At 33.0% G+C, this 14,821-nt stretch overlaps 1 protein-coding gene across 9 annotated transcripts in view; it reads right to left on the bottom strand.

The window, feature by feature from the left end:
- Positions 1–14,821, bottom strand: part of Mctp1 (multiple C2 and transmembrane domain containing 1) — a 550,355-nt gene that overhangs the window by 231,925 nt on the left and 303,609 nt on the right. For 5 of the 9 annotated variants that reach the window (XM_076927041.1, XM_076927044.1, XM_076927048.1 and 2 more), the window contains exon 6: positions 9,114–9,152. The exons of 2 other annotated variants lie outside the window; for them this stretch is intronic. In XM_076927041.1, the coding sequence (XP_076783156.1) occupies positions 9,114–9,152 (39 nt within the window). Of the gene's footprint in view, positions 1–9,113; positions 9,153–11,548; positions 11,597–14,821 lie in introns of all 9 variants that reach the window. 2 more of the 9 variants (XM_076927043.1, XM_076927047.1) reach the window with 1 other exon arrangement.

Genomic DNA, 14,821 nt, shown 5'->3' with positions numbered 1-14,821 from the left:
ATAAAAGCAAAAAGTAGAAGGGGGGATGGGATAGGGGTTTTCTAGGGAAGGGAAATGGGGAAAGGGGATGGCATCTCAAATGTAAATAAAATATCCAATAAAAAATAAATTTAAAAAAATCAATAAAAAGATTATGATAAATCTTATATTGCAGATCAATTATTTATTTATTTATTTATTTATTTATTTATTTATTTAGTGTGTGTGTGTTGTGTCAGGAGTCAGTATTTTCCTGTCATCTTGCAAGACTTAGGAATTGATATCTGGTCATAAGGCCTAGAGGAAAGTGCTTTTATCCTTGAACTATCTCTTTTGCTCATTATCTTATTATTTAACTTAAAGAATCTTCTGGATTTTAGAGAAGTTGAATGCTTTCGTTTTAATGGTTATTTCTCCTCACTTTGATTTATAAATATTTAAGACAATGATCAGTTGATGAGCATGTGAAACACATGTTATGTATCACATTGCAATATCATATTTGAACAATGAAGTCTTGGACCCTAACTGTATAAGTAGTTTTACACTATATAAGTTGAGGTAGTATCAAAAATTATATATCCAAGTAAGTTTCAGTCTTAAGGCATGTGTTAACTAAATGGAGGTGAAAGATTTATCCTTAAATCTACCACAAAGCAAATATTTCAAAGTAGCATTAAGTTATATAAAGTTTTAGGTAGTGTCATGTGACCGACTGAAGCTGTACTAAGATTAAACTTTCTAGTCTTCCTCAGCTAAAAGCAGAAGTGTTTACTTAGTTGTTTTTGGCTTAGTATACAAAGAAAAAAAGGTATTCATAAATTTGATAGTTAGGGTATTTTAATGCTGAAGACTTAGGATTGAAAATCAAACCTACTCGATATACTTAGACCCAGCCTAGTCCCCAGGCTCTACTTTTTATGCCATGCCTAGTTATTTCTATCACTCATCAGCTACAATTTATAGTTCATTTTACAACCCACATTCTTATGTAAATTTTGGCCTTTATTTCAAGTGAAACAGTTTAATTTCCATGTGGCTTCTAGTGCCACTTATTGCTCTGAATTAATATGAAATTTACAATAGACCAACCCAGGAGTAGTTAATAATATTGTAACAACAATACCAACAAAAACAATAACAAAAAATAATGATAACAGCAACAACGTTAAGAGCGACAAAAATAATTGTCAACACTAATAACAGTAAAAAATAATAACAATAAAAACAATAAATGCAACAATAAAAATAACAACAATCAGAATAATAAGCATGACCTCAGTAACAATCGCGGCAGCAGTAACAACAAAATGCTGTGGTGATGACGAGTTCTAAATGAAAATACAGAGTTTAATTTGGAGAGAACAAACCCATTGTGAACTCTGGAGAAACAGCACTTCGGTGTCCACCAAGACAAGAGACCGCAAAGCAAGGGAAAGCAGCATTAGGAAAGAGATAAATTATAAATCTACGTGGAAAAAAACGGAACAAACAGTAAAAGACAGTCATCAGAATTATCCTGAGTGATAATGGTTGAACTGCTTCTATTGAGATTTCTCATTTATCATCTTATCAAGAACCATTGTAAACATTACAAGGAGTTAGTCTATTTTTCCTTCTAAGTATTTTTGCACTATAAGTAAATTTCTCCTCAAAGATGAAAAATAAAACTGCAAATGTAAAAATTATATTTTTAAAATAAAAAAATACAGTTTTTTTATAAAATGAAAGTAAAGTGCATGTTTTCCTTAAAAAAATAACTGTGATGCTAATTTTCAAACTGTACATAAAATAAATCACGAAAAAACTTCTTAAAATTTTGTTATCGGAGTGAGGATTAATAAGCAATCTTTTATCTAAAGTGACATTTTAAAATTAGATCAGTATACAGTTTTTAAGCTCAAGAGCTGGAGAAATGGCTCAGATGTTAAAAGCACTAGCTGCTTTTATAGAGTTCCTGAGTTCAATTCCCAGCAACCTCCCAGGTGGTGGCCTACAACCACCTATAAGGAGATTTGATGCTATCTACTGCTGTGTCTGAAGAAGTACAGCTATAGTATACTCTACATGAAATAAATAAATCTTTTAAAAAGGCATAATTTATTTTATAATGTGGGAACCCTTCAAAAATCAAAATAATCATAAAAAATTAATTTGGATCTGTAACCCGAAAATTCAAGGGTTAGAGTCAAGTCAGCCATCTAGATTATGTGAACCTGTCTTAATATCTACAAGCACAATTTCTTCTCATAGGTGCTATTTTGGGCATTTAAGTGACTGAAAAAAATATTTCATATGCAAATCAGTTGCACAAAGCTTCCTGGTCAGAAAAATCATGAAAATCAGAAAAAAATATTTCATATGCAAATCAGTTGCACAAAGCTTCCTGGTCAAAAAAAAGATGCTTCCATCTTAGCCAAAATAAATAAACAAACAAACAAATAAATAATAAAATATAGAATATTGACTAAGTGTTTGAGTAACCATGTCAACTAAGCTTTTGTAAATAAAGTCCTTATAAAATATGAATTATTTGAGTATTTAAAGTACTTAAAATGAATAAATCCATTTTTCTATCTAACATCTATCTTTCTATCTACCATCTGTCCATCTGTCTATCCATCCACCTACCTACAAACTTATCACCTTCTATTATGATGTAACACATATCTATGTGGCAACTTTCTACTCCATTAATCTGCTGTATTAATTTCCCCTCTTTAATCAGCTCAGGAAGGATCATGGGGAAACTGGTTGGCATTCTGTTGACACATCCATGAAGCAAAGGTCAATTGGCAATCATGTAATAAACATCTTAGACTTGAGATGCAAGCTTGTTTGGTTCCATCTTGTGCTCAGGATTACATTTTATTCCTTGACTTTATACTAGATCATCCACATTTACTCGAGAAAGAGCCACAAAAGCACTCAAATAAATATAATGTCATGGTTATAGCAAATCTCTACCATTATGAATTAATGTACATAAAATCTAATTTTATGCCTATGATAAAATATTGTAAAGACATCAAAGAAATCATTTCAATATAAGATCTAACCATGTACTTTGAAGAATAATCAAATATGCTAATATATATTTATAAAATAAACAGTAAATCTAACAACCAATTTCCAAATACATGCTGTATAATAGCTTATACTCTTTATTGCTGTTCACCATTTGCTTACTGTTGCATTTTAAAATCTCAGAACAATCAATTCTGAATATTATTTTATAATATTTCTAAAAAGAGTTGGGAATAAAAATTTTGCCTAAGTAAAAATTTTAAATAAATGTTTGCTTCCTTAAAAACATTACTCACTCACAGGTGAGTCTCCTACCAATAGTTGTCATTTTTATAACTTGGTCTTCTTCTTTAAAATCACCTGTTTATCAGCATATGAGGTCTTAGTAGAGAAGCTGATAGTAGTTAACTAGTATCTTTTTCATTATGTCCAACTATGTGTGATACTTGAAAATGTGTTCATCTGTTTCTGCCCCCTTACTTAAAGCATTTACAAGTCACTGGTGCATTTTTAATATGTCATGCAAGGTGCCAGTTTAACTATGCTCTGCAGTTTTACAGTGCTCAATGTTCCCTAGTTTAAATTAAAGATATCTTTGCCAGAAGTCTTATTAAAATTTCTTCATTCAACCAATGGATAAAGTGTTTCATGTTTCATTAAGATCATGCTAAGTGATTATAATAAAATCTTTATAAGAAGATATATTGATAAAAGAGATGTAGACTGTCAAATAACAGATATAGTAATGAGATATCACCACAATAATCTACAATATTAAATTATTATATATTATATTATACATTATATAATATATTATATATAATATGTTATATATTATATATTATATTATATATAATTATATTATATGTTATATATAATTATATACTATGTTATATATAATTATATATTATATTATATATTATGTTATCCAAAGATCAAAATCTTAAAGAAAAAAATAAAAAATTGTTAGTTAAGATTTTGACATGTATATCTTTATATGATTACACTGTAATTTTCTTTTCTTTTAAATATTTTTTGTTTTATTCCTTGAAATTTGTTTTATTCCTTGAAAATTTCACATATGCAGCAATGTATTTTGATCATTATGAACTCCCACCAACTTCCTACATTCAGCTGCTCCCAGAACCCACCAACAAATGTCCTTTCTAACTAATTGTCTTGTTTTTGGTTTGCTTGTTTGATTTTTTACATAATATCTCATAAATTCCACTTACTGTTGGCCATATATGCAAGTGTGTGGCCAGTCACTGGGTTATGGGCAACCTATCAGAAGCCATGTACACTAAGAAAAGTGAATCTCACTCAGAAGTCATCAACTGTCATTAGCAATTCAGGTAGAGGTGAGGCCACTGCCATAATATTTTTTAGATAATTGAAGTAATTTATTGAGAACATGTATGATTTTTACATAAGATAAGCTCTTGCAGTGTAGCTGACTTGAAACCATGATTCCACCTTATCCACAAAGCCTAGCAGTACCTTGCTTATTATTATACATACTAACCACAGATAAACTATAAACTCTCTCTTCTGGGTTAGAACATGGGTACATGCAGCACTGAATAAACTTCAACCCACATGAGAGAGACAGTTATTTCACTATTTCATTTTCATTTTTTGGTTTGACCATATAATATACATCTTTTAACCTCATAGAATTTTCTTGATGAATAATTTAACCTTAAATGAATTATCAATGATAGGCTTCTTCTAAAAAATAAAGTACTGAACAACTCAAAGCATTAAAATTTCTCTGGAAAAATGTATTTTGTCACATAAATGTAGTTCTTTGACCTGGATAATTACCTACTTGTCTGAGTTTAGGAAGACACTGGTTTTCTTTTCTTCTTAAAATAACACGTGTATTCCGGATAATTGTAATAGAGAATTTACACTGGGCATGATGGAAAGTGGAGTTGGTAGACATGAGTATAGGTGGATGTTACAGTACCCAGAAAAGAAGATATTTCAGGATTTACTATTTACTGATTTGTATTCAATTAAAATCTGGCCCATATTTCTACATATTGCTCTGCACAGGTCCATGTAGGTACATTTTTCCTACTTGTTATAATGTGATAACAGCTGTACTCACAAAGATAAAGAAACTTTTCTTAAACAACATTTGTGATGCCTATGTCCTCAGGAACATGGCTTTATTCTTCAATACTAAAAACTGTCTCACAACATGTGAGTAGCACAGATATTTCCATGAGAGAATTTATTACAGGCAAATCTGTGTTAGTCAAACATGAATTAAAAACTCATCACAAAAATCTTACTAATGTATTGAGTGTACAAGAGGATTTAGATAGGTGTTTGGAACAATGGATTGATGCTCTTTATCCTATTCAAATTATTGGAAGGAGGTTCAGAGTTTAAGAGTCAGAAGCCATCTTGAGTGTCATGTCAAATACCAACGGATTTGTGTTACTTCTAAAATTTATAATGATAGTCATTATAATTAGGAAAAAGTTTAAAGACACTTGCAGGGCATTTGGCATAATTCTAACACCTCTCTGGATGTTTTAACTTTGCATAGTGATATTATAAATTTAAAGAATGCTGCTCTGCTGAGCTTTGATGCTACAAATACTGCTGATAAAATTACTCATGGCCTGAGGTCAGTTTTTCCATTTTGGTCAAGCTTCAAGAATGGCATATATAGCTTGATCATGCCAGCCCCTTTTGTCCTGGGAATACTTTTATTCCTGCTTGTTGTGCTAAAGCTTGTCATTAGCAACATCAATATGTTGGCAGCCAAAGTACATGGCTTTAAATTAAAAATGGACCTTCAGACAGAGTTATAAATTTAAAAAGCTGGCAAGCCAAGGATTGGTAAGATTCTGCACAGAGCCTTACCAACCTAAGACAGAAGTGCATTGCTTTTGATAATGCATATCCCACAATGAGTAAGGAAGGCATTCTTGGCAGAACAACCTAAGACAGGCCAGTCTTGTTTATTAAATAAAAAGGGGGAGATGTGGAGAGCTTTTGGGGCTGCCTGGCAGGAATCTGACATTAGGCTAGAACAAAGAAGTAATTTCAGGCACGAATCTAAATATTAGGCTAGAACAAAGAAGTAGGCTTCAGGCATGAAAATAACTTTGGACTAGGACAGGTAAGTAGGCTCAGATATTTTGGTCATTTTGATAAGCCCCAAGAAACAATGATCACTGGACTTTGTTGATTGACTTGCTTGTTTTTTGACTATTTGTGTTTATTGTCTTGCATGTTCTTGACTATTTGCATCTATTGTATTGCTAGTTCCTCAACTCCCCCCACCCCCCCACACACAAAAAAACCCATAAAATAAAGATACTGAAATGACCAGTGGATATTTAGATGATGGGAAACTCTATGAGCTATTTCACTTTTTATATAAGGGAGATGTTTGCATGACAAAAGGTTGATCAGCTTATTACTCTCCTGTCTATATCTGTATTTAGATTATTTCTGAAAGAAACCAAGACAAGGCCGAAAAGCTCTGAGCCACAGATAACTGTAAATAGCAATGTCTGGCTATGTGCAAATCTTTACTGGGAACGTTTGACTCTCAGATTTTTCTTTTCTTTCTTTTTTTTGGCACCCTTGGTACTCAAAGACAAGCTTCATACTAAAGACCTGCTGAGGAAAAGGGATTTCATTTGTGTAAACTGAGACTGCAGAGAAGAGAATGATCTTTATCTATAGGAAAATACAATGGTGAACATAGTACAAAATATAAAAATAACTAACTACTAAAAATATCAATATTTGTATTTAAGTATAGTTCAAGCATATTCTTTTTAAAAACAAAAGCAGAATTCTCCTTACTAAGATACAGATTTTAAGGGGAAGAGTTAGAAGGAGAGTATATTTCAGTAAGGCAGCAACATATCCTAAACTCACCTACCCTGAACACTTACCCCCCTTAGTTCTCAGAAGCAGCTCACTGGAGGAATGGATTCAGTGATGGTATCAATTTGGGGATGTGTAAAGACCAATGAAGTAAGTAATAACTAGAAATGTAAAGTTTTCCATGGACTTTTCAAATATAACAGTATCTAATGAATATGAAATGTTTTAGGGCATAGTAAAAATTTGAATGAATTACCAAGTACTCATTATATTCTCATAAGAAAAAAAAAAACAAATGAAATGAGTGAACTGATTCTAACTCAGTTGACATTTGAATTTCTATAAAAATATACAAAATTTTTAAAATCCCTTAGTAGAGGAGGAGGGATGGGATAGGGAGTTAATGGGGGGGGGGAAGGGGGGATAGAGAAAGGGAAGAACATCTGAAATGTAAATAAATAAAATATCAAATAAAAAATGAAAAAAAACCCTTAGCCTAATATTAACACTTGTACAAAATATAACCTGTCAAATACTCAAGAGAGTGCTGAATTAGACACAGGCATTTTGCATCTCTAGTGGCAAACTTTCAAAGTTTAAATTAATAATTAATTATAAACCACTAAGAATTTTAAGTATAAAATAATGGAAATAATATATTTATTATTCATTTAAATTTGTGTAGATTCAAGGAAATTATATGGATTTATTTGTACTTTATCATTAAGATTATTTTAAAGAAATTGAATGTCTTAGACTCTATCATCTATCTATCTATTTATCTATCTAACGATCTACCTACCTACCTATCTACCTATCTACCTGAATTATGTTAGAATGGGTCTTCCTCTTCAGCCCATGCTGGCCTTTTACTTTCTTCCTTCAGCCTTTTAAGTGCTGAAATCTCAGGTGCCTATCAATATACACAGTCAAAAACAACACTTCTATTCTCTCTGTCATATTCCAAGAAAATAGATTATTCATACTAATTTGTGCCAAATACTTTATAATATCCAGCCTGTTTAAACTCATTTGAAAGAGGTAATGCTGCTAACTGTTCATAGGTTAGCAGGGTTTTACACAAATATATCATCATAGAAACACAGGATGAGGAAAATCTTATGTATATTTTAAAATCACCAATCTTTTAATATATTATTAATTGTAAAACACAGTTACAAAGACAAACAATACAACATTTCTTTCAAAGTCTTTGAAGCTTTATTTTGCTTAATGAGACCACAGTGCATTCTCAAAAATATTCAGCAACTTTCTCCAATATGTGCCTTTTGAGTCCTGGTCTTTTGATAAATTATCTCTTGGCTATCAGCAGTGTAAGAACTTAAAAGTAGCTTACTTTACATAAGAAATACATCACAAACCAGATTAAGACACCATAGAAAATCTAAAACAATACTTATTATATATATTTTCTTAATTCCCAAAGAAAAGGAAAATGATGAAGTTGAATAACAACTTAAGTAACAGCATGATTTGATCAGAATGGAAGAAAGATTGCCAGTGTTCCAGGGTCTAAAAAAATCAGAACTATTAAAAGCAATATTGACCTTTTAAGTAAAAATTTGAATAAATGTCATTTTACCAAGGAAATCTGATTTGTTTGAAAGCATAGTCATATTAAAGTTCAGTTTCATCTTGATATTTATGTTCAAGAGTGGTGCCATTAACAAAGGTACTAAAAGCTTAGTATGTGCCTTACTTATTTTAAGAGGTATATAGAAAGCTCAGGATATTCCTGGAGCCTCCATGCCTCTTGTTCTGGAAGTCATATGAGGTACTGAGGGAGAACTGTCCTCAAAGTGCCATGACAAAAGGACTTGTGAGTTTAGAAAGCCCATACTCAATTTTCTATGAAACAAAACAAAACAAAACAGAATGTTTCATGGCCCTCTAGAGTTGTCCCTGCCTCAGTAAATCACTTCCATTCTGGAGCAGAGTGATTTTGTAGACCCTGTTGTGCACATAGTAGAGACTGGATACTGCGAATGAGGCTGGAGAGTGACTGGAGAGCAGTAGGAGAATGGTCTGAGTGCTCGGGACCAGTGAGGTTTCTATTGACTTAGAAAGCATCGCATGATTTGATTAAAGATTATGGGGAGGAAAAAAAGAGCAGCTAGCAATGATGAAACTTTGTGGTACAGCTTGGAAGGGGATGAGACAGATTTGGAAAAGCAGCTAACAGTCTTCTCAACAAGGAAAGCTGAAGATCACATGCTAAGAATTACCTTACTGGATCTTTTCCAACTCTTCCTCATTAGCATTGTCTGTAAATGAAATAAAGCATTTCATTATCTTTCATCCAGACCTGAACAGAACAGCCATTGTTTTTAAGGGGAAGTGTAATATTAATCGGTCCTTTTAATAAAAAAAAAAAAAAAAAAAAACCATTTCCAGCAACAACTAGACAAGAGGAGACTGCTTCACATACATATATGCATTAGAGAGAGAGAGAGAGAGAGAGAGAGAGAGAGAGAGAGAGAGAGAGAGAGAGAGAGTTTAACATTCAAGCAGCCTTTCTGGTGAGAGTTCACATGCATTATTCTTTGTATGAGGAAATGACACCGTGTATTTTAAATATAATGGATGGCTTGTAATTGGAGTTAGTTAATTCTGAATTAGAAGTACAAATTGAGTTTCATGAAATTGTCCCATTTGGAGGTGAGGATTTAGAATACACTTCAACCTACATCCAAAGCTGTTGCTTTGGCCACATTTTAGAAACACTTATGCATTTAGTTAATTATTAACTGTATGGTTGTCTATAATGTTTCCAACTCAGAAAAGGCTAGTTAATTTTTTTTTTTTTACTAAAATGTACTCTCTATAATATACTGTTTAAGTGATAGTGAGAGGTCAGTTTGGCTAAATGCTTTACTTAACCTTCTGGAGAGTTGTATGAGTGCTTAACATCATTGGTCTCTTGCTTTTGCATAAAGTAAAGCATTAAACCTCCCTCAAATTTAAATAATTCTTCTATTTACTATTAAGCATTTCCCTTTAAGTACCTAGACGCAAACCTTCCTCTTTGTCCTACCATGTCTTATGATTGTCTTTAAGACAGATGACAAGGAAAGTGGGGAATATTTAAGGAAAAACTTGCTCTGTCTATGTTAGGGAACTGCATCAATGCCGTCACTTTCATCAGAACTCCTTATGAAGAAGATCCACTCTAGAAAGCATTCATGCCTGATAAAAATAGAGGATAGAAAGTACTTTCACATAACGTCACACCATCTTTGACCTAATGGGGAGGGAATGGAAGGAGGGAAGAGAATTATGTAGCAACTTTAGAATAGAAAATAGAAGAATCATAACATTCCCAAAGACAGTGCTACATTTCTTCTAATTTTGTCTTCATAAAGTCCATTGACCAAAACATGAGGGAGTTACAGATTTCCAAATGTTATAAAATCCCACTCCCTGGTTTCCAGCAGACTCAGGAAACAGCAAAGTCCTGTTATTAAGACTACGAGAAAAAAAAAGGCTACAAGAAAGCTAATTTTTTCTAAGTGCTAAGGTACAATTCATTTTGAAGCAATACATTCAACCACTAGATTAAAGAGATAGACATTGTAGACACTAAATAAACACTTGATATTGATGTTACATGGTGATTATTATCATAACCTGATGATCACTAATAATAATAACACAATCACCACCTTCATATGATTGGTGGTCATCTGCAACAAAACTCTCCAGCAGTTAGGTGTATCCACAAGAGCCCCCAGTCAAGAGTTCAATAACAAAGGTTCAACTTCCTCAGAAAATAGAGTGTCAACGTATTTGAACATGGCAATTTGAAGACAATATTTTGAGTCAAAAAAGAGTGAAGTCAATTAGAATAAAGAGAAAAGTTTAAAATGTCTTAGCTAGTGGTCATTTGTTAGCATCATTAAACATCTAAGGATCCTATAAAATCCATTCTGAAAGAAGTCTTAGGCTATCAAGGGGGTGGGTACATTAAGAAGGATAGACTTCGGCTAAAAAAAAAAATACCTCAATTAAGTAGTCCAGTAGAAAAGTTAAAAAATAAATGAACTTAATAAACTAACTACTGACATTGCCATCTTTACAAGCTACTAAAGAAGATGGGCTGTTTGGGTGATGTTAAGGATAAAAGACCAAGTACATTTTAGAAATGCAAGGTTTATATTTTGCTCCATGATTGTAACTTCAGCTGAGAAACATATGAGTTAGGGTTTGAGGGTGCCAGTCTTTCCAGTTCTTTATTAGCAACTCAGCCTTTCTTGAAGCCACATAAGGATAAGTGGCATAAGAATATGGCCAATGATAGGACTGTAGAAGCAATTGCTTCTAAAAGACTTAAAATATAATTTTTAACTTCCTTTTGTTGTTATGATTTTATGTTTAGATTATCCTGCTAATATACATTTAAAAAGCACAGAACAGATAGTATACATAGTATCTTATAAAATGTACATGTTTAACAGTTCATAACTAGATATGTCTTCAAACATTGTATAAAAGTTATAAGACATATCAAAATTAAACCAAAGTATAAAAATTGTTTTTAACTCAGACAAGGCCACATTAGTATCAATTCACATGTTTCTGAGGACTTTCCAATTTTCAACCTTATTCAAGCAATCTGTAGATCTATGTTATCTAAGAGAGTGTGTAACACAAATTAACTCACTTTTATGTCACAAATTCTCCAATGAAGAAAGCTGTGTATTGAACTCTGCTAAGAAAAGAGCCAGAAAGAACTCAAACACACTGTCAAACAAAAATACCACGGGACACAAATGTATGCATTACACACTTTTTCAGATTCAAGACAGGCCATGCAGTCAAAACAGAAACAACAGTTGTGCCATGCAGTACAGCCACATGGTGCCATGGAGGCTTTTGTTTCTTGTACACACAATGCTGAAGACTCACAAGTAGAAATATACATATATGTTCATATCTGGAAATTTTAAAAAATACACTCAATCATGTACTCAATGCAGAAGATTTTAATATTGACAATGATGAAATACATTTGCTCGTTGTCCTTCTACACATCTTCAATTGCTGTAATTAGATGTTGTGTTATCAGAGTCCTAGTAAGTAGGACAATAGGTTATTCAACCTATTCTTTAGTTTGGCTGATTCTTAGAAGTGACAATCCATACAAAAAAAATTATCTCAGCTGCATTATTCATGGAGTGCACTGTCACTATGTAATGGTGCAAATGGAACTCACAAAATAAATGAAATCTTAGTGCTTTTTAACACTAAATCACATGGACTTCCAGTTCTTCTGTGCCTAGTTTTATCACACTGTATTATTGTTAATATTCTATTCCCTACTTGATTATTGGGACATACTTGTTAAGGCTTTGGAAACTCATCTCATCAATTTTCCCTTTTAATTCATGTAAAATATTTAGCAAAGTTTTATAAACATAGAGATAATAAATGTGTGGTTGTTGACCTAAAGCCTCTATCCCAAAAGCCTAAACTAAATTATTTCTGAGATAATAAGCAAAGAGAACAGACATTTTCCTCTCGTGTTATTGTGTATGGAGGAGCAACCGCCCCCTGGTCCCCTCCAGGGATGCGACAAAGGCTATGACACATTCCATCACTAATATTTTAGTTTGAATTTTTTCTGAATAAAAGTTGTTCCTGGGCAATTTGTGAAAGTTCATCATTCCATTTCCACAGCAGTGGCATGATCTATATTTACAATAGGAAAATTAAAGTTGAAGATACATTAGATCTCTGATTATTCTTAAACAAGAAATGTCAAATGTGTCCCAGATCATACTTTGCTAATACTAGGTATATTACCCAAGGAAGAAAAGAATATGTCATGTAGTCAGAGTCTCTGAGAAGAGTAATAGAGCAATCATTAAAACACTAATTTTAAGATTCTACCAAAGGAAATTAGACCATTATTTAATCATGATATAAAGGTATTTGTAACAACTTCAAGTATTTCAATATTAAACTTAGAATAAAATCAACATGACAATACTTCCTCCTTATAAGAAATTAAACATCCACTAGATATAGGGTGCTAGACTAGGTTTTGAGAGGTGTCTTCACAAGAACATTTTGCAGACTTACACATATTCTATTATATATAACAGATAGTAATAAATGCACCATATACATACACCCTTCTTCCCGAGAAAAGCATATAGGTTGGAGGTTAGCTGAAATAAAGGCATACTTTCAGCAACAGAGATGACACTGGTGATGGTTGGGCCTGAAGGGTGAACTGTGGAGGAGTTTGTGCGACTGGAAGTTATAAATGAGAGAACATATAATGTCTGTTGGAATGCTGCTGTTGGTTTGTAAATATTGTAGGAATAGATGTAGATCACTGAATTGTTAAGGGGATAAGGGACTTAAAGAACTTTGGGAGAAATGAAAAGCATTTTTTTTTCTTTTAAATTCTTATATAAATTACATGTGTTTATAAACCCTGGATGCTTATATAACATGTATGCATCATTGCTCAAATCAGCATATCTATCTCTGCAAGCATTTACCATTTAGTGGAAATACATAAAATCCTTTCTCTTTTCCCTCTAAAATATTTAGTATGTTATTGGTCTCTGTAGTCATCCTACTGTGTACCAGCACATCCAAAGTACTTGCCTCAAACTGTATCCTACTCATTGAACAATATTTGCCCATCCTTTTCCCCCATCAGTTGGTTCCATTTTCATGTAATCAGCAATCTACCACCCAGTCCTATGAGATGAACTTTGTTGATTGATTATGTGCTCTTTATCTAATTTATTGTTCAGTTCCATCTGCATTGATGTAAAGGATAGGGCTTCATACTCTTTGGAGCTGGCTACTTATTCCATTGTAATTCTTTAAAAAAAAAATAGATGTTGACTTGTGATTTTGTTCAGAATCTCAAATTTTAGAAAGTACTATCGATAAACATAACTGATATAAAGAGTTTGAAAAGGCATCAATAGAACAAATAAAATAGGCCAAATAGAAAGCAAACCCTCAAACATTTCTATATTTATAGGAATACTTAGAAACTCATATTTCTATATATTATAGGATATTAGAGTAGCTGGAATACCAGATCCGAGTAGAATTTTCCATTTTCCGTATTTTAGTTGTCTGTGCATCCTAACTTGCTCCTCTACTGCTAAGCACCTAATTGCTGTTGATTACAACCATGAGGATAGCTAGGATAGCCACTGGGCTCACTGTCCTCTCTCCCGCCTTGGGTGTGACCAAGTTCAGCATGAGAAGTACAGGAGTGCTCCTAGCCATGACTGACCTGGTCATCTCTAGAGGTATTCCTTAGCTCTGCCTGAGTCATTTGTTTCTCTAAGGAGAAGAAGGACTAGGGGGGATTGATAACAGCATTGAAGGATGCGCCATCTCCTACATGGGCAATAGAACGATCCAGCACAGATGCAGGCTCTGAACATAGAAGTCCTGGAGTAAGGCTGTGAATGAGGAACACCTGACAGCAAGGACATCCCTGAGTCAAAGTAATTTGAGTTATGGTAATAACATGACAGTTTTTGGGAGAAAATCTTTGTGTCAAAGGTGAATTTGACTGGACATAAACAATGAAGAGGAAGGAAAAGGAGACAAATTAAATGGTATTTTGACAAATAACTTTTCCATACTCATTTGATTTCCTTCTCATTCATATGTAAGAAGTCACCGATGGTCACCTCTTGTTTGCTATTTTTTTTCTAATTAGAAATATATTGTGCCTGTGATGTCAATTTGAGCCTGTCGAGGGAGGTCTTCTCAAGGACTGTGGAAAATAAGTAATGTGAGAAGTATCCTTGTCAATGCTCACACTTCCCTCTCAGTCAGAGGAACTCAATAGTTACTTTGTTATCTTGGTGACTAATTCTATCCCTTAAGCTCTCAGGTTGATCCTTAGAAAGTATTCTTTTCTATCCATTATCAAATCTCCCAAATAACC

Source organism: Arvicanthis niloticus, chromosome 29, assembly GCF_011762505.2.
Source record: "Arvicanthis niloticus isolate mArvNil1 chromosome 29, mArvNil1.pat.X, whole genome shotgun sequence".
In the NCBI taxonomy this organism is placed as follows: domain Eukaryota; kingdom Metazoa; phylum Chordata; class Mammalia; order Rodentia; family Muridae; genus Arvicanthis; species Arvicanthis niloticus.
The sequence above is the reverse complement of the archived record's forward strand: the minus strand, read 5'-3'. Positions and strand labels throughout refer to the sequence as shown.